The sequence below is a fragment of the Gallinula chloropus genome (assembly GCF_964237585.1).
Source record: "Gallinula chloropus genome assembly, chromosome: 8".
NCBI lineage: Eukaryota > Metazoa > Chordata > Aves > Gruiformes > Rallidae > Gallinula > Gallinula chloropus.
Genome location: NC_140093.1, coordinates 19,006,831 through 19,029,872, shown reverse-complemented (window position 1 = coordinate 19,029,872; position 23,042 = coordinate 19,006,831). Strand labels below are relative to the sequence as shown.

The window sequence follows — 23,042 nt, the reverse complement described above, 5'->3', positions numbered from 1 at the left end:
AAAGAGAAATATATTTTTTATATATATAGCTTGAAGGTGACCGTGATCCCAGCCTGAAAACGTGCCCAGAACGTGTGACAGCCTCTGACGTGCCATTGCTACAGTCACTGCTGCGCCCGCGACTGCGCTTTCACTTAAAGTAATGTTTTTGCTGGGATGACAGCACTGCCAGAAAGCCTAACAGGGCTAATCATTCCAAAGTCATTAAAGAGTTGAACTAATAGATGTTTAATGATAACAGGGGGGAGTCGTCTAAGTTAGCAGAAACTGGTACCGTGTCCTAACTGACTCCTGAACTGAAAAAAAACCCCACATTCCAAGGCAGGAACAGCGACAAGACTCTGCAGCACTGCACACCGTGTCGTCTCTCTGGGGAAAGGAAAAAATGAGAGTGCCCTGTTTGAGGAATTTTATTATTCATATACAACTTGAATTCTATACTTTCAGGTTCGACTGCCTGTGACAGGGGATAACAGGGAGACAGTAAAGAGAAATCCTAGATCAGCCTTGTTTGGTTTTTAAAAAAGCCAGCAAAACAAAACAAAACAAAAAAATGCAGCTTTTAAGCCCTACTCCACCTCTAATCAAAGGAAACACGAGTTGCATCCAGCGTGCATGTTTTGACTGCATCCCACCATTATCGAACTGTTCATCTTAGCCAAGCTCATTTCTGCAGTCATAAGAAAAAGCCCAGGCCTTTTGTAAAGTTGATCCTAAGTGATGAAACCTAACCTCAACCGTGAGTCGGGGGGTGGGGTGGTATGTCTCTGAAAAAACCCTAAGAGAAAAAACAGCCAGAAAATGTTTTTGTTTCCCTCTTTTTGTTAAATACAGAAGTTAGAGCTTAGCAAAGCGACTAGATTACACATCGCCCTGAGATTCATCTCAATCCTGCCTCAAGCAGTCTGGGAATCATACCTGTCTGTCAGTCAAGCTTGAATTTAGTAGCAAAAACTTGCGGCCAGCATGAGGCTGGGAGCGCCGGCAGGATCTTTTACCTTTTCAGGTACAGGCCAATGTTTGCTTGTGAATTTTACAGATGAGTTGAAGCAATTAGAGGTGAACAATTATTGCTGATCAAGTGTCTGTGCCTCGGGAGAGAGCAATGTCCCCGGCAGAGGTGATGCTCCCGGTGAGACCAGGGCTGTTGAGGGGCTTCTTATTCCTAGGGGGGGGCGGGGGGGGGCGAAACCAAGGTCCTCCCCCACCCCTTGCACCCAGCACTGGCTGCAGCTCCAACTGGACTGGGAGCTCCTGTCCCAGCTGGGCTGCATTGCCTCTGCCCCCAGCTCTAGCTACAACCACTGATGCACCTCCTCCAGCTTCACTTTTTTTAAAATTATTATTATTTTTCTCTTTTTTTTTCCTATTTTCCCGCTTTTTTTCTAGGAGCAGAGTGACCCAACAGCAGCCCCACGCAGTCCATACGCAGGCACACACGCACGCTCAGCCCTGCCTTACATTTGTCACTCCTTGTACACGCACACGTTTGGCCATGTAATGTCCATTTTCCCAGTTTGCCTTCCTATTATATTTTATATTACCCCTGGTGAGCTTGTGCCAGAAGAAAGCAGAAGGAGGAGCTGTCAGAAAAGGCTTTTTTTTCTTTGCTTTAAGATTCAAGAGCACATTTTTAGCATTAACTTTTTAGGCTCTGGTCATAAAACGTTGGACTACGCGTACAATTCCGTGGGTAAACGCTCAGCATTTCCAGAGGGCCAAATGAACAGGAATCTCTTGCTGACAGCACCCAGCTCGCCACACGCTACTTGAGAGACAACCAATTCTTAATTTGCAAATCTCAGCAACAATAAGCTATAAAAATATGGAATTACTGAACAGCACAATGCCGCGCAAAATAAATAACAAGTCTCCAGTGAATGAAAAGAAATTACTGGCAGCAGTACAGCCACCATTACCAAATCTCAGAAATGTAAACAGTGAAAGCAGAGAAAGTTACAAGCGCCATAACTTTCCTCCCCAAAACATCAGAGCCCGGGTCGCAGAGGTAGATGCTGGTGCTTCAGCCTAGCGTGTGATTTCAGTGGCAGCTGACTGCAGCCGAGGCAATGACAGTAAGTTGCTCCGACCCACGCACGTGATCCCACTTCTGATCTTTCCTATCTAAGCCAGCTCTTCTTGAACGCATTTGAATTCGCTGTTTCAATTAATCTATATAGTTTCCTTTTCGCATCACTATCCCATAAATGCTCTCCATGGAGGTTTTTATCCTTTTTCAGTGTTAAGCGTTATTTCGACTTGGAAAACGTATTTTGCATTTACTAATAATCTTTATGGTTTCTTTAGTTAAACCAGCTGCTATATAAAAAAGAAAAAAAAAAAGAAATTACAGCTCACTTGGCTGGTTCATTGTGTGTTACATGTGCTCAGGGCTGAATTGTAAAAGTTGAAAATTAAAAGGGGAAAAAAAATTCTTTCATAGTTTCTGAAAAAGTTATTTAAACTGGTTTTAATCAGCTATTGCAAGAGCAAAATATATAACGCTGCTGGCAATAGCAGGCTGTCTCACATCCATTTCCTATACGCAGGGAATTTGATTAGAAAGAATGATTTCTAATTGAAGCTTTGTGCCTGGTTGTGATTCTTCTTTCAATACTGTCAAGACAATTAAATCAGCTAAAGATAATCTTTAACATTCACCTGATGCGGTTCATTAAGTGGTGAAAAACGAAACGCTGATTAAATGAATCAAATGCTACGTCGCAGGTAGCGAAGTTCAAATTTGAAACAGGAATTCAGCATCAGCTGTTGCTTGGCTATTTCAGGTATTTTACTTTAAAGAACCATAGCTTTCTTAACCTAATCTCGCCCATTAAAATACTTCGTAGTGGCATGTATTATCCGCAGACTAAAGCAAAACTTGATTTAAGAAACACCTAATAACTCATCAGCATAATTGAAAACAAAATGCTTCACCGCGTCCTTCCTTTCCCTATCCCAGCCTTTTTTCCAACACACAGGGATAAACGTTTCAGACCATCAGAAAGCAGATTTAAGTGGAAGAAACAAAAAGAAAAAGAAACCTACTGAAGATCCTGGTTCAGGACTACAAGTTCCATCATCAAAAGCATGTGGGAAGGCATAAAAATACTCGTGCACGTGTGCAATCACAGCCAAAGCCCCCCACTCACAGCCACCCTGGCAGCATTATCACTTTCAGATCATCCCCTCCACTCTTTCCATCAATTTCACGTTACAGCTTCTCATCACCAGAATGGTTTAACAGAGCAACCTAAGCGGACTGGAACGGGACCCACAACACACTGCTAATTCAGCATCAGCAAACACTGTCTCTGTATTCCTAAGAAAGCAGTGCCCATTTTTATCAGGTATAAGGTTAAAAAGAATTAGACCATTATTTATGAATCAAACAACAATGTGGAAAATTACAAAAAACATACTGCAGCCCATAATGTAAAAATTACTCTATTCTGCATTTCACATCTGTGCTTTATCTTTTGCCATAACAGTAAACAGGCCAAAATCTGTTGTGGATTGGCTTTTTTTTTTTTCCATTGACACCTTAAAGTTCCTTAAAAAAAAAAAGTCCAGAAAGTGAACGCCACGTACCTGATCGCTTATCTGACATGCAACAAGGTTGTGCTGATTGTAGCATCCAGCAAACTTGATATATTTCAGCCAGTTTCCTACATCTGGTTGACTGGCATCTATGCAGAACTTCACATTGCAAAACTCATCCAAGATCTAAAAGGAAGAATACGAAAGAGTGAATCTTTCTGTCGCTATCTGGGCATATTAATCAAAAGTTAAATCACGGGTTTCCAGATAAACAAATGGATAATAATAATAATAACAATAATAATAATAATATCGGTATGTTTATAGAAATACGCTCCTCTGGTGAGATGATTTTTTTAAAAGAACAGTCAGAATGCATACATATCAATAAAAGGACAATAAATGTACTAAAAGTGTCTTGACAAACATTTACACGTAATCGAGACGCTCCTAATTATTGCTAAGAAACCCCCTGTTAATTCAAGCAGGATCTGACTGCTTTGGCACTCATCAGTGATTATTTATATTTCAAATTATGATTTTAATTTAGCATGATCCTGTCAGGGAATATAACAAAAAACATCAAAAGAGGTGGTGTTGGCTTCATCTGAGGTTTGTGTTTCGCTTCAGGACTGACACTGCTCACGGCACCATTCAGCCTGTTCGTATTTGTTGCTCTGAACCAAACTTTACTTGGTAGGCAGAGTTATTTATCTTGTTTTAATATTATACTTCCCAAACAACCCTTCTGTGCAACACTTAAATCACTCCCCTTAATTGAAGCAAATAATAGAACTCCCTAATGCCAAACTAAAGAAAATAAATGAAAAACAATGTAAACACTCATGCAAAACGTGGCAGTGTTCAATACATACCAATAAATGGTTCCAATTATGCAGACAATAAACAAATATAATGAGGTTGCTTGTGGACAAGCTAAAGAGGATGTTCTATTCTAATATTATGACAAATTGCTAATCGTTGCATACGACCGAATACCATTATTTATTCGCAAGCTTTAGCACCGGCCTATCCTAAACTTTCCCCAGCATCCCAGCGAGCTCACCGCTGTGTCTGTAACTTCTCCGGCTTGGCACCGGCAGCAAACCACCCGATTTGATTAGGGAAAAAAACAACAAAACCCAAAACGCAACCCGAAACACAAAAAACCAACTCAAAACACACCCCCCCAAACCGAAAAGCAAAGGGAGAAGGGGGGTTGTTTCCCCGATGGGAAAGGTCTGTATTCACGTCCAGCCCCAGAGCACTTTTGGCCTCGGAGCTGAATGGACGGGAGCCCCGGCATTGTGTGTCAGTTAGTTAATGAAAACCCACGGAAGTTTCCTATCAAGACTCACAATATAGCCAAAGCCCGTGCACGTTCATTAATTAAACGAGCCCCTCGGAAAGCCGCTCTCTCTCTCCGCGGGGGCGGCCGGGCCCGGGGGCAGCCCAGGTACGGCGGGCGCTGCCCGGGTCACTGCCCCCAGCGCCCCCTCGGGCGGCAGGATCGGGCCCGCCCGGGGTGGGGGGGCGTTGGGGGGGGATGCGAGTGCGCGCTGCCCGCCCAGGGATGCCCGGCATTGACCCGGGACAGCCGCCTTTCTCCCCTTCTCCCGAGCAGCCTTTGCTCCCCGAGAAAAGAAGGGGGAAAATCCTCCAACACTCCCCCCCCCCAACCCCTCAGCCACCCCAAACCCCGGCGGGGCCCAGCGGAGCCGCCAGCGCCCCGCGGCCGCGCAAGGCGCGTTCCGACCCCGCGGGCGCGCACGCTGCCCCACCGCCCGCAGCGGAAGGGGGGCATTTAATTTTCCCTTTCGAAGGAAACCCCGCTCTGCCCCGATAAGGGATTGAGGGGTGGTGGTGGGAGCGGGGTAGGTCACCCCCAACCCCCCGGGGCTGCAGAGGAGGGTTTGCCCCCGGGCCGGTGGCGCGGCCGGCACCGACGGGGCAGGTCGGCCCCGTCCCGCGGGGCCGTGAGCAGCGCCGCGGCCGCGCTCGCCGCTCTTACCTTGTGTCGCCGGGAGCCTGCGGGGGTAGGGGCAGGGGCTGGGGGAGTGCGAAAAATATCCTTCAGGCGGCTGGAAGCAACATCTTGGCGTCAAGCGCTGGCGGAGGCCGCGACCGTCGGGGTCCGGGGCTGCGGCGGGCGCTGCGCTGGCGCGGTGCGCTCCACCATTTGTCGGGGGACGGCGGGGGCCCGGGGCGTCGGGCGGGGAGGCCGGGAGGGGGCTGCCGGCCCCGGAGGGCTCAGCGACTGCGGGGCTCGGCGGGTTTCTGCCAGCTCGCCATCACCTTCCCCTTTCGGCCCCTCCTGGTCTTATCGGCTGGCGTGGTGTGTGTGTGTGCAAAGAAAGTTATCGGGAGAAGAAGAGAGGAAAGGGAAAAAAAAACCCACCAAACACAACAAAAAACAAGAAACCCAAAAAAACCACAGAGCCCTCTTTAAGGGGAGAGGGGGGAGAAGGAAAAAAAAAAAGAAAACAACAACAACAAAAAAAAACCCCGCCGCACACCGCTCAACAAAACAAACTTCTTTCACTTCTCCGCCGGGGATGGCAGAAAAGTGTGCGTGCGTGGGCGGGCGGGCGGCTCTCCCCCTCCCCACCCCCGCAGCCTGCCCGCGGCGCTTCTTCCCCGCCGCACCCCCGGGCAGCGCCCGGCCCGGCCCTGCCCGCCCCCCCTCCCCGCCCACCCCCGTCGGGTCCTGCCAGCCCGCCGCTCCTCTTTAGGGCACTGTCTCTTTAAAGCGGGGCAGCCCCGGCCGCGCCGGCGGCCGCCCCCCCCACCACTCCTCTCCCGTCCGTCCCCCCCACTCTCCCTCCCTCCCGGCCCGAGCGGCGGCGGCGCTCCCGGCGTGCTTAAAGCGACAGCGGCCCCGCAGTCGGGGGTCACCGCCAGGTCGCGGAGGAGCGGCCCCGCCGCGGGGGCTCACCGGCAGCCCGCGGGGGCTGTCCGCCCCGCCTCGGCCGCGCATCCCCCTCCCGGGGACGGCGGGGGGCTGCCGCGGCGGTGCGCGGTGCCTCGGGCCCTCGCAGCTCGTCCTCTATTTATACGCCGGCCGTCCCCGCCGCCGCCCGGCCGCTCGCCCCCCGCTCCCCGCAGCCGGGAGCGCCGTCGCGGCGGCTCCGCAGCGGGACTGCAGCGAGCGGGGAGACGAGTCGAGCCGCACTCGCCCCGACGGCTTCTCCCGGCGCTCCACGGAGCCAGCGCGCCCGGCTCGTTATCTTCGTCATCGCCGTCACTGTGGTTATTAATAATAATTTTTAATGAAATGCAACTTTTTTTTCCTCTATTTTTTTTTTCCCGGCCAGTTTCCCGACGACCCCGTTTGGTGCCGCGGAACCACCGCCCCGTTTGCCGGCGCTTCCTAAACGGTTTTTCTCTCTCTTTTTTCTTTTCTTTTTTTTTTTTCCCTTTTCCCCTTTATTTATTTGGTAACGAATCCCATGAATGGAGCCGGCGGGAGGCTGGGCCCTGCCTGCCGACGGGGGCAGCGGTGGCGGCCGGGCCCGCTCCCACCCGCGGGGCAGCCACAGCCCCCGCGCCGGGCTCCGGGGTTCTCCCCGCTCCTTCGGACGGCCCCGAAATCCCACCGCGACGCAAAGCCGCAAACCGGCCCGCAAAGTTTGGCACCGTCCGGGCTAACCACGGCGAGATACGCGTCTATAGCTGTGTTTCGGGAAAGAGGGCAAGGAAGAAAGAGGGCTGAACTCTATCTTTTATTGCACGATCCAGAAGTGCCACCCACTTCTTTTTTTTTTCTTTTCTTTTTTTTTTAAGTGCAAATATATTTCTCAGACTAAAAGTCGATTTTTCTTTCCCGGGGGGCCGGGGAGGGGGTCGGGGAAGGAGGGCAGGGGGAGGGCGAGAAGCCGGGTGACAAGAGATGATGATTAATTCGTCTCAGCGGCCTGTTATCTGTGACATTGAACTGTTATTTCAGATAATAGCTATTGTTCGAGGCGGGGAGGGGAGAGACAAGGGGGGGGGGGGGGAACCCTTCGCACGCAGTGGTGGTAGGTAGGACAGGAAAAATAAATAAATAATAATAATAATTTAAAAAAAATTCCTTTGTCAATAACCTCAAAAAACCTGGTGGGAGATTCCCATAGCACCGGGCCTGAGAACCGGCCGCCCGCCCGGTTTGCCGGACCATTGATTTCCTGCCCTCCCTCTGCTCCCCCATTGTTGGAGGGTTTTTTTTTTCTTTTTTCTTATTTTTTTCTCTCTCTCTCTCTCTTTTTTTTTTTTTTTTAATTTAGCCATAAATTGGACCGGCTCGAGCTATGAGCTGTTCTATTTTCTTCCTGTCAGGATGAGGGATTTGTTTTATGATGCATTGTGTATTAAATACAAGTAATCTGGGAAACTGATTGCTCGAGCCCATAGGCCTGATCAGGGGCCCCGATAGCAGCCGGAGCCCCCCCCCCCCCCCCCCTCCCGCTTCGCCACAAAAGGAGGAAACGCCGGCGGATAAACAAAAGGGCCTCCCGGTACCGGCAGAGCGGGGCCGGCCGGCACCGGGACTCCGCCGCCGCTGCCGCCGGGGCGCTGCCCGCCGCCGCTAGGTGCCGCTGGCCGCCGGGACACGGGCCGGGGGCGCCGCGGGACGCGCCGGCAGCGGGGCCGGCGGCGGGGCCGGGGGGGTTGCGCGGCGGCGCGCCAGGCGCTGCCCGTTGTGTTTGCGGGGAGCACCACCATCACCCCCCACCGCCACCCCCGCGGCTCCATTTTTGACAGTGCCCCTTCACGCACCGCTCCCGGCGGCTCGGCTGTCCCCCAGCCGTGCGGAGGAGAGGAGGAAGAGGAGGAGGAGGAAGGCACATGTCCCCGAGCCGGAGGGGTTCGTGGCGGGGAGCGGCGCTGAGATGGCGCGGGGAGGGGGAGCCTCACCTCACCACCCGTCATCTAAGGGGGCATCAAGCTACAGGCACACAGATACATTCCTTCTTTGGAGCAAGAATCGCTTCAGCACATCCATAAGCTTTTCCTCCCTCCACTTGGCCGGCGTGGTAGGTGCTTCAAGAGGCCCAAATATTTCCACAGAGTCCCGTTTGCAATTGTTTATTTAAAATAAGTCACTATATTAGCGGAGGCAGCGAGGAGTTAGTACTCAAGTCTGCTAGTAATTCCCACCAGGCTGTAAACTGATGCCTCTTTTAAGCCTTTAACTTCATGGTCGTCCCAGAAGTAAAAGTTCTCATAATGGAGACCCTATGGGCATCGTGCATTCCAGCACATCATTAAAGCAAAGCAAAGCAGCTCAGCCAAAGCCAGATGAAATAACTGCACTGTCCACTTTTAATGGGCTTCCTGTGGACAAGCGCTGCAGAGGACAATGGTGAAAAATCAGGCAAGTCGCTGGTGATTTTTTAAAATGCCGTAAATGTTCATATTAGACTTAATATTATCCTTACATTTATAGAGCAAGCCACTTCATGACCACATTTTTAAGTGGGGTTTAATGTTATATTTCTCAAGGTGACTAAACACAACATTGAGCATCCTGACTAACACTGCGGTGAGTGTTTAAAATACTGAGCGAGTGTGTCAAGCGGGGAAGGAGAAAGGAAAAGCAAAGCAAAACAAACACGTGGAAAATAACAGCCCTCCAACATACCCAGACACTCCCGGACAGACCCAGGAAAACGGCGACAAGCAGGAAAGGCGACACGATTTCTGTGTGCTAATTCCTCCCACCCCACGTTGAGGGTATCGGCTTAAAAAAATAGAAGTAAAATCAAGTGAAAACACAAGTGTTGCTGCTTATTTCAGGGGGAAGAGCCAGACCTGTCCTGGCCCTCACCCGAAGGAGAGGTGGTGGTGGCAGTGGGCATCCCAGTGTTGCCGTGGCTCCCGCCCCCCCGCAGGTACCCTGTCCCTGCCACCCCTCCTGCCCTCACACGCCGCCGGGCTCGTCCCTCCCAGCCAAAAGGCAGTTTTCGAGGGAGGGAAGGAGAGGAGGAGGAAATTAAAGGTAAAAAAATGTAAATAAAAAATTTCCCTTGGTCTGGAAATGGGCCCAACTGAAAGCATGTTAATCTCCACCTCAGTAATTTGGTTCTTCTGGAGAAGACAGAAGCCCTGCTGCTGTGCCCTGCACTTCATAAATCACGTCTTTATGTGGACAAGGTCAGGGCACCTAACAGCTCAGACATGGGCCTTTGCAGTGGCTCGGAGGGCTCCGGCATGTTTATTCTCTCGCACAGATCTCCGAGGAGCAGTCCAGCACACTTCTAATTACTTTTGATTATTTTCATTTGCTCGGGTCAGGCTGGCTTTGCCGGCACTGCTGGAGGGTGGGTTTCCTCCCCCCGGCCCGGCTGTGGGACGCAGAGGGATCAGTGCTCTGCTGCACCCAACACCCCCTTCCCCAGGGCAACGCGAGGCTTTGGGGACCCCCGGGGGACACCCTACTGGTGGAGGGGATCCGCTTTCAGCAACTGTGGGGCATGAAGCCCAAAGCCTCCAGCTGCAGCGGGGACACCCAGCCAGGCTGTTTCACTCATAACCAGGAAATGAGGGGCATTTACTGGTCTAAAATGAGGAGTATGCAGAAAAGACACAGCTCCCCCTCCCCAAAATAACATCTGCCTTCAGGGGAAAAAAATAAACGACACCACATCCTTGCAAAAAAACACTGGAGCAGAGCGTGTGGAGGTGATAAAAGAGTTGAAGGACCTCTGTGACTCCCAAGGGGAGCTGTGGGGTGCACACAGCCCCCAGCCGTGCACAGAAGCACTGCTGGGTTAGGTCTGCTCTCCTCCCACTGCTTTTTCGCCCCCCCGCCACCCCAGCACGGCGCTTTATGGCTGGGATAAAGAAACACGAATGCACGCACGGCACCCACGCGGAGCAGACCCACAGCAGGCACACGTGCATGGTGCTGACACACTGGTGGGACCCAGGTGTGGGTGAAACCACCACCACGCTCCCATGGGTCCTGCTTCCCACTCACACCCCCTTTTACAGTCTGCTGCTGCTGGCAGAAGCCAAACTACTACCCAAGTGCTGAGCAGAAAGGCTCCACTTTTTTTCTCTCCTGTTGAAGTCCATGCTCTTAAACAGCACATTCCTTCTTCCCTGGTCTGACTAAACTCTACTTTGTCATCTCTCTGGCACAAGCAGGGTCCCAGCAGACCCACTGCTCTCATGTCCTGCCCAGCTCTCACACACACAAACCGGCCGGCATGTTAAGCACCCAGGCGAGCACTTTTGTGTCCGGGCACCCGCATGTGCCGTCAGCTCCATCACATCCTGCCAGCAAGGGTCCCTGCATCCCTGCAGGTGTGGGTGCTGTCACCACTGATTGATGGAGGGAAACTTCCTGAGCAGCAGCTGCCTGGTGGGAAAGAGTTTTCTGGCAGGCACTGCGCTGCCGGGGTTCAATCCTGAATCTTTTTGGATCTCAGGTGTTCACTGCATACCAAGAGAAGAAGGGAGATTGGAGAAGATCTACCTTCTCCATCAATAAAGAAAAGATCAAAATAGGCCAGTGAGTAGTATCCAGCTGCCTGGGTGAATTTGTTCCTGCCATGGGGGGGTGAAGGCTTGGAACCTCTGTAGAAACCTCCCTTCCTCGCAGCAGGAGGAGATGGTATAACGCCTTACTGCAAACAACCCATGGCCCTTGCAGCCAACCCCAAAATGTGGTGCTGAGGGATGTGATGCTGCTTGTTCACTCCCTGCTGTGAGCACATTCCTCAAAACAGGACAAGTCTCCTTATTTTCCTCCTCCAAATCTTCCCCCAGGTTTCCCTGCCAAGGCACGTGCTCTGGCGATGGATGCTGAGGGCTGTTGCTGTTTTCCTTCATAACGTTCATTACTTCCATTACAGAAGAGTCTGGAAGACTCCAAATCCAGTCCGGCCCCTTCTCATGCTCTGGGTTACTGCACCAGCAGGGCGAGACAGTCCCCGCTGCGTGAGTTTGGCGTGAGTGTGTGCTAAGATAAAAGTCAGGGAAGAAGCCCGTGTTAGCTAGCTCGTTTTAACACCAATTTAAGGCAGCAGATGATTGATGTGGGTGCTGGCCTCCTGTCCACCCAGAAGCTGTGTGTTTTCCTGTGCTTTACCTTTCCCATGTTTTGAAAGCAAGCCAAACTTCTGGAGGATCGGGGAAACTCCATCAGTGACACCCTTACACTGTGTACACCCGTGTGCTGGGGAGCGTGGAAGGACTCTTTTCTCTCTTAACCACCCAAAGAGTAAAAGACCTTGAGTGTGGCCCTCTAAAACCTACCACCATGACTGAAAAAAGAAAACAAACCCAATGATTTCCCACTCTCTCATTCATCCTTGCTGAAATACAACTGAAGGAGTCTATACAGAGTTTGTGCCTGGTCCTGCTCCCAAAATTTGTTCATCCAGAGATCAAGCAGTGGGACCCACAGACTGAGGCTGCGTATGGGGTGGCCAGAGGCTCCCACTGGATGTAGCCACCATTTCTCTGCCTGGAAACACAACTATTTTACAGAAGCTATTTGAAAAATGGCAGAATTTCTAGGAAAGGCTCCCTGGGACGACACCCTACCTGGGGAGCAGAACCCACAGTAAAGGTATGCAGACTTCCTTTGTACATCTGTGCATAAGAATTCAACAGCGATCTGTTAACTCTTCACTTCCTCTAAAACTATAATTTTCAAGGATTTCCATTTGCCAGGAAGTCAGAGGACCTGCTTTGGGAGACCTTTTTCAGCACCAGAGCCTGGTGGTAGGATGGGAAGAGCCAACCGAGAAGGTATGTGGCAGCAAGCCCTGGAGCACCATTTGGGTCTCAGCACTATCCAGGTATCAGAACTGGCAAAGCAAGAGGATGGAAAAGAAAATACACAAGCAGGGAAAATGTCAGGCTAAAAGGGATCGGAAGGGTTAAACAACAGAACTTTACACTACAAGAATTAATGGGATGCATAACAGGTAATTCTATTTTAATAATCAATTTTAGGAGTGACTGGCTATTTTCAAAGCATTCCTATTGTAGCCAAAGTTTTAACTAGGCGTACAAGAGTGGACATAAACACCTGCGGACTTTATAAGAGCAAGAAGCAATTTATCACCCAATAAAATGTCAAACACTCATTTTAAAATTTTCAGGTTTGCATTTGCTGTTTTAAATGTACATGTGTGGATGGTTCTAGCGGAGGTTCAGAAGAGGCGGGTGCACATCCTACACACAGAAACACACGTGCAGACAACCAACATCACCAGCTCCCACAACAGGGAAGAAAAAACCCCAATGTTTTGTATTAAACCTTCTGTGATGATCGACTGGGCTTGTCTAAAACCTGAACTAAACAGGCATTAAGTCAGCTGGCATATGAAATTACTGCAGTTCGATTTTCAGATAAACCACAAAACTTGATGAACTAACATTGTTCCAGCTGAATTAACTCATCATCCCTGGGACGAGAAGGTTGCGGAGGAAAGCAAGGGCTCTAATAGCAACAATTAATCCTCCTCCTATTTCAAGGTGCTTGGCTAGGAGTGGAGAGATACCCAACTAAAGGCAGGCTAAGGATCCACGCTGCCTCGGAAACATCACTCCCTGGCCAAGCCACGACAGTAGCGTGAGATACATGTGGGTAGGAGAGGGAGAATTCGCGGTTACAGGCTTGTTCAGAAACTATAAATAGGTTAAAACCCTATCTAGAGTTCATGTCATGCTTGGTAGATAAATGTGAGGACTGAAATTCAGGAATGCTAATTTATTCAGCCAGTGGAGGAACATGCAAAGGTTGATCCTTATCCCGCGCTGGGGTGATCTCCTCAGGCTTAAATCGTGAAGTATTTGGCCCATCGGTGCCACGTGAGTGAGTCAGGTGTCCCAGCATCGGTGGGCAGAGCTGTCTGGGTGCACCCACCCCGGGTGTGGAAACCAGGGTCCTGCCTGGTAAATGCTTAACTAGCCCTGTGCGTGCACGGCAGCCCGCCTGCGCGTGCATCTGAAGTGCTGCTCCACATAAATTAGTCACACATGGCTAAAGGTGCCCAATTCATTTTGAAAAATCTTAGTCCAGAAGCTACCTGGTTTGGACTGGGAAAAAAACTCGAGGGGGAGAAAGGGGGGGTACAAGGCTGGGAAGGTGCGGAATGTATTTGATACAGGTGTCAAAATAAACCTGCCCTGTAACCAAAAAAACGTGGGTTGATCACAAAGGGTTATTAATGAAATAGCTGTGAACATCAGCATATCCTTGTGGCAGATTTCTTTCATAAATGAGTTGAACGTTTTCCAATTTCAAGAAAAGTGCTGCTACCTATAAACTTGGAAATTAAGGGCTTTTTTCCCCTAAGACTCAGATCCCTCGGGGCATTTGTGTTCTGGCATGCATTCCTTATTTGCTAAGAAATTTCAAACGTGGTAATTTAGCACCATACTGATAAAACAAAGGGAAAAAAAAGGAAAGGAAAGGAAAAAAAAAAGAAGGACCTGGGCATGTGTGCATGTGGAGCAGGAGTGAGGTAAGTGGTACAGCTTCAGGCATTTTTTTTTTTTTCCTGTGGCTTTTTTATCCACAAGTCACTCTGCAGACTGTGTGAGACTCATAGGAAAACATTCCCAAGATACAATATACAAGATGCATATCAATCCATAAACCGACTTTTGCAGATGCAAAAATGACCTGCAGAATTCAAAGGGGGATGGAGACTGGTTTATAACCATTTTTCCATATAACTTATTTAAACCTAAGATGCTGGGCTAAATTTCCCACCAGCAGAACGATGACTATCGGTGTTATTAGTATTACAGCAGCACCTAGAGGCACTGGTTGAAAGCAGGACCCTTTATGAGTAGAAAACTAATAAATACAAGTCTCTGCCCTGCACAGCTTCCAGTTGGCATGGACGGGATGAAGTGTGCTGGATGGGAAGATCATCATTTTCTTTTGAGAAATGTAATACAGAGATTTGCTCATGGAGAAAAGCAGGACCCTCATGCAGTATTTTCCCATAACTTCCATTCACCAAGAAGTTGCTTTTTACTCCTTTCCTTTTGACTGCAGTGAACAGAAAACTCCTTTCTGCCCGCTGGCGTTCACGGTTTCTCATGGATAAATAGGGGGAGTCTGCTCAGCCTCTGCCAGTTAAAACAGCTCTGCGTGGTTTACTATGGCTCATCTGAAGCAGAAATTGTACTGTATCGCCCTTTTTTAGCTAGGAAAATATTTTAGCTTTGGAAATGAACAGTTGATGCTTTGGAACAGATCTTTAAACATAAGCACGTTGTGCTGATTGGTACCATGAAAGTCAGCTCCTCCTACAGAAGCAGTTTTGGGGAGGATACATAAAACTCTGCCTTTTCTTTCCGTGGGAGAAATGTGAAACGGAGTTTGTGATGTCAAGGCTTGTTGCTAGGAGCCACCTAGCAATCATGCAAGTACAAAACACAAGATAGATCACGATCCCCACCAGGCAGAGCTGGGGAGAGCTATCATGGGATGTATTGACTGAGGGAGGTGGTCATCTCTGTTGGCTTTTCAAGGTGTTACGGTGAGATCGGGACCTGGGAAGGTGATCACATCTTCACCAGCAACACAAAGTGCTGAAGGCAGCACAGACATAAGGCAGCTGACTACCCTGGAGCTGAACTGGTGGCCAAAAGTATTGACCAAGCCTAGATAAAGCACAATTTCCACCTTAAATTACTGTGTTGTGGTCTCAGGATCAAACAGGGTGTTCAGCCCAGACCCAGGTTGCCCCAGGGCTGTAGCAGCCCTGAGGAACTGTGACATGTCTGGACAAAATCCAATCCCAGATCCAACCCCTCTTGAGCTCCAGGGCCAGGGGCCTTGGGCATGATGCTGGCACTTGGCATGCTGGAGCACACTGGGGCTGCAGTCCTGGACAAGGTCTGGATTGAACCAAAGCATGGTGCTGCTGGGAACCTGCAGGATAGGCCAGATATTTGTCGATCCTGTCCTTTTAATGTAATATTTGTGACACCTCTGGAAATAAACTGAAATAGAAGCTCCCCTGCCAGGTACCATGAGCAGAAGTTCAAACCAGTTGGATATTACACGAAGGAAATTGGTCAGCTTTGGAGATAGAGTACAAATACATGTCGCAATATGAATGACCACAATTTTCCCTAGTGCTTGTGGTATATTTAACTGTGCTATAAAAGATGTGAGTGCTCATTAGCACTTCAGAATTACTTAATTCTTACTTAACTCTCTCAGGTAATTCATTAATTTTGTCTCAAAGAGAAAACAGTAGGTTTAGACTGAGGTTGTTGTGGACTGGAAAATAGTTCTACAGAAAGAAGAAACTGAATTGGCTTGAATGATTTATAAAATGTGAGGGTTTCTTTCCAAAATATCATTTATATGCCCACAAATCTACTCAGCAAATCTAATCCAGCAAAGGAAAATGAACATTATTAATCCATGAATGAAGATGGGAAGTAATTCTGCAACAGTTTCAGACTATGCTTGACCACATATGATGAGTAACTGGTCTGAAACCTTTTTAGACAGCTTTTTTTCACCCTAGTAGGAGAAATGTGGGGATAAGGGACACCACGATAATGCTAAAAGAAAGTAATTATAATGACAGCTGCTCACCACATCGAGAGTTAAGCACAGCCTCCATTAATACATCTACTGATGGGAAAGAGGAAGGTCAACATCGGATGGAAAGACTGACCAGAAACCCCAAACACCAGTAAATCCTCACTCTATTTGACAGAGTACAGCTCCACCAGCTTAAGGGGTACAGAAAAGAATAAAATACAAATGGGATATAGAATCATAATATCATAGAATGGTCTGGGTTGGAAGGGACCCCAAGGATCACAGAGCTCCAACCCCCCTGCCACAGGCAGGGACACCAACCTCCAGGCCTGGATCTACAAAAGGTTGCCCAGGGCCCCATCCAACCTGGCCTTGAACACCTCCAGGGACGGGACATCCACACCTCTCTGGGAGGCCTGTTCCAGCCCCTCACCACTCTCTCTGTAAAAAACTTCCCCCTTAGTCTAAACCTTCCTTCTTTTAGTTTTAATCCATTCCCCCTTGTCATGCCATTATCTACCCTTTTAAAAAGTTGATTCCCCTCCTGTTTATATGTATGAATGGGATATAACAAAGGCTTTGTTGTCCTGATTTCCAACCAGCCACACAGAGGGTTTGGTGATGATGTTCCAGGTGATTCGTGCAACCCTGACAGTAGCCAAGTGGCCATGGGACACGTCTGAAGTGCAGTGACCTCAGCTTGCGTGAGTGAGGCCGGTAGTAAAAGCAAATGGAAGTTAAAATGAAAGGTGTATATTTTTAGAAGAATTTGTAGTGTTTGGACTCCAGCTTTGAATGGCTCAAGAGTATTTAATAAGCCAAAAATCTGTTCTTCAGTTTGGGTTTGTTGATTAAATATACTTGTTACCAAGAACTTCAAGCAGGAAAAAAATTAACAGAGACTTCAACCAAGATACTATCAGCTCAGCTGCAGCACTGGGTAACTAAAATGTAATAGCTCTTCAGATCTCAAGTTATTTCTACTGACTGCTGTATAATCAGCATGTTAAATCTGGGCACCTCTTCAGGCACAGTTATTTGTATGATATATACAGATCAATACCTATTGATTTTATAATTTTGATTCATCTCTACGCAGTGATTCAGGTTCACATCATCTTATTTATCAAGCTTTTCTCCAAGTTGCTTTCCTTCCAAGTTCCCTGGCACTTCCAGGCCAATTGAGCAGGGTCCCACCACGACCACCCTCTTTGGCCCCTGCACATACATTTCAGCAGGCACATGCTTGGATGTGTCTCAAAGAGCTGCTGCAGGATACTCAGGGAGGTTAATACATAAGGATAAAGTTCATCAACCTCCTTTGCTAATGCCACAACCCCACTGGCACTGCTGGTTTCAGAGCCACCCCCCAGCTTTGCAGCCAGAACACTCGGGTATTTCTCACCCATCAAACCATTACCATCAAACTTCCCTCTGTGCTGGCTTAGGAGGATATGGACTGAACAAAATTTCCCACTACATATTAAAATTTCAGGTCTTTTACCCCTGGAGGTTTTGGGACCTGTGCCAGCACCCAAAGCCCTTCCCGCTGCAGCAGCAGAATAAGCAGAGTTGCTGGCACGAAAAGCCCCATGGTGACTGATTAACAGCGACCTGTTTGACATATTAGAGGAAACCAATGCCATTGCTACTGCTGGCAAGCACGTCAGGGAAATCCTGTTAACTACACTGGATTGCATATATGCAAATTATGGCAGATTAGAGACTGTTAGTGAGGCTGTGAGTCTGCCTGCCGTTCCCACCGAGCTCACACCAGTTTGCATCAGAATAATTTGGGTCTGGACACATTAGAGATGCCCCAGCTAGACTAAACCATGATTTAGCAATTCAGTTCTGCTAGCTGGGGCAAACCCAGTCTCTGCCTGCTTCTGGCACCCTGTATTCCCGCTGACAGACCTTACTCAGCACCGCTGTGGCCCACGGTAACAGGATGTGGAGCAAAAGTGGTTAAAAACCATCAGCTGAAATTCATGTGATGAATGAATGTAAGGCAAACAGGAAAACTACTTGGTGTTGAAAATGCCCAGCAAAGAACGAACTGAACCCTGTTCCGATGCAACGATTTCAAAATGCTTTTGCAGAAGGTGCTGAAGGGAGCTAGGATGTCCTGCACCCGTGAAATGGAAGTTCTTAGGGTGAATGCCTTCTGAAAGGAAAACAAAAAGGGTTGATGAAGACTAAACAACATTTCGGGGCGGGGGGGGGGGGGGACGGGACTCACATGCTACAGCAAGGTAGAAAGCACAGGCTAATTACAAAATAAGACCTATCGCCATGCAAAAATAAATGACTTCATAAATAGCTTTAGCTATCATGTTAAAAGCACCTTTAGGAACAAAAAGATGCTATGCTAGACCCAGGAGATCTAAAGAGCTGTTATTACACATCCATTACATTTTCTGAGCTGTCTCATTTACTTTTTGAAGTTCTGTACACATGATACAGCAAGGCAAAACATTTTATGTACCGTAAGAAATTGGAAGCAATGGTTCGTGTTTGGAAGATAAAGTTAACAGAACTGCACTTCAGCGGCTCTTTTCTTTCTCTATTTCATGACCTTTCAAGAACTTAAGAGTAGAAGGAAGCAAGAGGGGAGGATAAACAACCAAACACTCCTGCTTGCTTTTTCTATGTTGTTCATCAGAGCCCAAGGCAGAAATCATAATAAAAAATATCTTCTTTTGAATGCCTAAATAGGAGCTGTTGAAACACTGATGGTACAATGTGCTTTGGAATGGAAAGCAATTACTCCTCTTGCAGTTATCTACAGTCATATGTTACATGATTTTTCTATCTTTCTCCCTGAACATACAGAAACCCATCACATCTTCACAACAGTTTGGAAGACTTTTTCTGCTCATTCTGCTTTCTCTAAAACATAAACCAGCTACAACCATGACTCCCATAAACTCTTCCTACGAGTAGCCAGCAATTCAGACTTTCTCTCCTTCCAAATATCATCATTACAGACCTCTCAATGACATCAATAGCAACAATCACTGAATGTATTTGGCAGTGATCCTCCACAGGCATCCATCCTGTGGGATGCCAAAATTCTCATGATGCAGCTGCTATGGGACACTGATGCTATAGCTCTCACACACTCACCCACACAAAATCCACTTTCCAAGCTAAATACCCACTTCAAATCAGGAGCTATGCCTTTATTCATGTTGGGAAGAGAAAAACTGAAATGCATGGAGCATCATGCAATTCCCTCAGAAGGAGAAGGCAACTACAAAAAATAAATGAGTAAACATGGTGGGGGATGGATGTGAATTTTAGAGCACGGTGTAGTTCACTAACATATTGGGCTAATGAAGAAAAAATTGACATCTGAGCAGCACAAGCTACATTGATGCTAGTGTCTTGCCAAATGCCCATTAGATGGAAATAGGTGCTTAGTTTAAACTGTCACATTGCTACTGTATAACTCCTTCACAGTTACACATCTGTGTTAGTGGTGAACAGAGGGTCTGGGAGAAAATAAGGAATTGTTTCTGCTGACTTCTGGAGGAAGAGGCAAGAGAAATGGCAAAGAAAAATACAGCACAATGCTTTATAAAATGTAAAAAAACATCTTGAATGAGGAGCCACTGAACTTTTAAAAATCCTAGTTATTTTCTGTAGCCGTAAGGACTATACTCAAATATATTTTGACCATTTCTTAATGTGGTTTTATGACATTTGCTGTTACTCTCAACTGACAAATTTTTTTTTCTTTATAATAGAAGTGTCAATGGGATGTCTTCTGTTGCAATCCTGCAGATTTAATATCTGTATTTCAGAGGTAAGTCTCAGCAAATCTGAAGGGATTTTAGGTGATAGAGTATGTACCTGCTCTCCAAGTTCATGTGGTCAAATTTGTTTCTGGTATAGCTTCACTGAACATTTCAGTGCTTTTTTACTCGGGAAGAATTTGCACTTGGATGGATTTATTCCTGGCATGAATTTCAATGCCAGAATAAAAATCAGGCACAGCTACTTAGAGTGACACCCCTTGAATAATATAAAATATGGGGGGGGGGGGGGGGGGGGAAAGACAGGTGAGAGAATGGGGAGTAGCCTGGTGGTGTTTGGAAGGGTGATATTCAGGGAGGACAAAAATACAGCATTTCCTTAGTTGATACAGTGACTTGCTACATTATGGTAAAGTGTACAACGAGCTGGGAGGTGCCTATAGCAGGGCAGCAAGATTCAGCTTCCATCCCCTGTGTTTAAACCAATGAGTGTGATGCCAAAAGCAGCAATGAAAAAGCACATCTCTTCAGGAATTCATTCATGACCCTCAGTGTTCTTTCACTTCTTTCATTGAAAGAAAAAAATATTCCAAATACTTGATAACATAAAACTTTTCCTGGAACTCCCATCCTCCATGACCAAACAGACAAAGGGCTTGGGGATGGAGCAGGGAGCCAGTGAAGTGAGGAGCACCACCTCCAGCTGGGAACTTGTTGGCCATATAACATGGCTGATCATTGGCATTTGAGGTGAATGTGGAGTTAACATCTGAGAGAAGATCTTTAATGACCCACCAGCCCTCTGCTCTGTCCCAAATCTGAAAGAATGGCTTCCTACATGTAAACATTACACAGGTTCAACATCAACCCTGGGGAAACTGTCACCTCCTGAATCACAAGAGATGCTTCCAATAACATCAATATTTTCCCAAGAGGTCCCTCAGCCAAAGCCCTGCTTGGCCCAGCCCTGGTTGGAAGATCTTCCAGGACTGTAGCACAAGGTGGTATGGCTGGAGACCAAGTCAAGGCATTATTTTATTTTGTTTTGGTTAGCAGAGTTGATATTTGGTCAAAGGCTTCTAGCTGTGAAATGATGAGGAGCTGCCAATTTCTAAGCTAAATGTTGTACATTCATATCCTGCTACCACTAACTCCATTATGATTAGTCAGGAGTGAACTTAGAAGGTTCAGAAATAAGGTTTGGATAAACATCCCCAAATTTTGGATGCTTATCTGAGCCTGACCCAAACCCCCTGAGTATGCAGAATTGAGCTGGAAATCTGGCAAGAATGTTAATTTCCACACTTTTCATTTCTCTCTTGAAGGCTATATTTGCAGTTTAAGAAATTTCCTTTAATTGGAATTAGCATAATACATTATTTCCCTGTGGTGAGAACAGCTTTTCTGTAGTTACTCTGCCTGTTTGGATTTTGTCCAAGGAAATACAAAAGGGGATGAAAGTGAACACAAAAATCCAAAGTAAATAAGTGAACCAAACTCTTTAAACCCCACAAATGGGTAGATTCTACTTAAGACTCCCCCCAAAATAAACAACATTGTCCCATCCTAAAATGATGCCCTTTGGTTTTTAGTGGTGCCCCTGCTTGAATGCCAGCTGCACCCCTTTCTCTTATGTTTGGGAATAATTAATTTCTTGGGGCACTGTGTGCCCCTTCTTTTCTGGGGTATATCATGGCTTCAGATAGCATCTTATTTGTTTGATTTCATTAATTATCAACACCTACAAAACTACTGTGATCTCTCACATCTTTGGGGAACTTGTGGTAACAGTTAGCAGATATTTGACCCTCCAAATTTCCAGGGTTGTGAGGCACCCACTCCATTCACTGGCTAAACTCTGTGATATTTGCTGTGAAAATGAAGCATTTAAGTGACCAATGGAGCCTTCAGATGAGTGGGACTTCACACCCTGGTAGCACATGGGCCACCCAACCTGCCATCGAAAAAACCCAGCCTACAGAGGTGTAAACCCCCCTGCTAGACCCGACCTTGCTGCAGACCTCGGATCCAGCTGGGGTGAAGACCATGAAGTGGAAACCTTCCAAACACCCAAGGTGATACTCTTTTCAAATTAGCCTCTTCGTTCATCATCTGGCATTTGGAAAGGTGCAAGTGACCTTCTCAAACCTTTCCCTGGATCCCTCATAGCAAACTACATGTAGCATCATTCTGTGCCTGATCAGGTTTCAGCACACCACATGTACATATCCACACACATCCACGAACCCAAATGTTCGCTCACATTTAATAATGAGTCAAATAAACAACAATGAGTATCTCCAGAGATGCCAGGTACTCAGTGCTCCCAGGGAAGGAAAGCAAAGCCAAGTGCTAGCCCATAAACAGTATGCTTGGTACCCAAAATGAATCCCTTTCCAGCTCCAAGCCAGAATGTTGCACCTACACTACCAGCTCAGGCACCGAAAGAGAAAACCAGCCTGGAGTTTCTCAGCTCCCTGCTCCTTATCAAGGGGAGATCTGGGCAAGGTGCCGGGCAGCACAGAGGGCTGTGCCACTCCTCCCTGCCAGCCGGGACAGGGCCGTGCTCCCTGCCACTTGGGAGAGAAGAAAATGTCATCCAGCCCGAACACAAAGGGCAAGATGGTATCTCGCTGCTGGTGCGGTGAAGTCATTTACTAGGAAAAATATATTTAGCTGTTCCTGGGCAGAGAGTCCCTAGGAGGCCACAGAGTTGGTGTGATACCAACATTGCCTTGTTTGCCAGTCCCAAAGCACCTGAGGAGAGGCTCAGAGCAAGGTCTGGCCCCCATGCGAAGGAGAACCCCCAGAAGCACTGCAAGATGGGGTGCTGATGCTGTTTGCACAACTTGGGATGTGCCAAACACCACCAGCCAGCTCCTGCCTTCAAAACTCGACAGATTTTGGGGGGAAACAGCCACAATCAGACCTTCTCCTGCACACCCCACCAAACAGCCACTGGTGCAGGGCAGCTACAAGTTGCTGCTGTTTAGTTTGGGCTAGAAGGATGTTTGGGGGTGCTGCAGGGGATAACCCCCTCAGCCCAGACCACCACACCAGGGTATATTGCGCTTAGTTAACCAAAAGAGCTACTCAGGGCTGGTTGTGCCCGTGATTTTATTGGTGTGAAAGTAAAGACTGCATTCAGGGGAAAGGGTAGGGGTGGGAAGGGGGCAGACCCCACTGTGGGGGCCTGGGCATCACCCCTGGGATGGGAGTGCTGT

The 23,042-nt window shown here is 47.8% G+C and overlaps 1 protein-coding gene across 5 annotated transcripts in view; it reads right to left on the bottom strand.

Annotated features, from left to right (window-relative positions):
* MECOM (MDS1 and EVI1 complex locus) overlaps window positions 1–23,042 on the bottom strand; it is a gene marked incomplete at its 5' end in the record, with an annotated part of 335,868 nt that overhangs the window by 41,544 nt on the left and 271,282 nt on the right. For all 5 annotated transcript variants that reach the window (XM_084267720.1, XM_084267722.1, XM_084267721.1 and 2 more), the window contains one exon: window positions 3,592–3,726. In XM_084267720.1, the coding sequence (XP_084123846.1) occupies window positions 3,592–3,726 (135 nt within the window). The remainder of the gene's footprint in view (window positions 1–3,591; window positions 3,727–23,042) is intronic.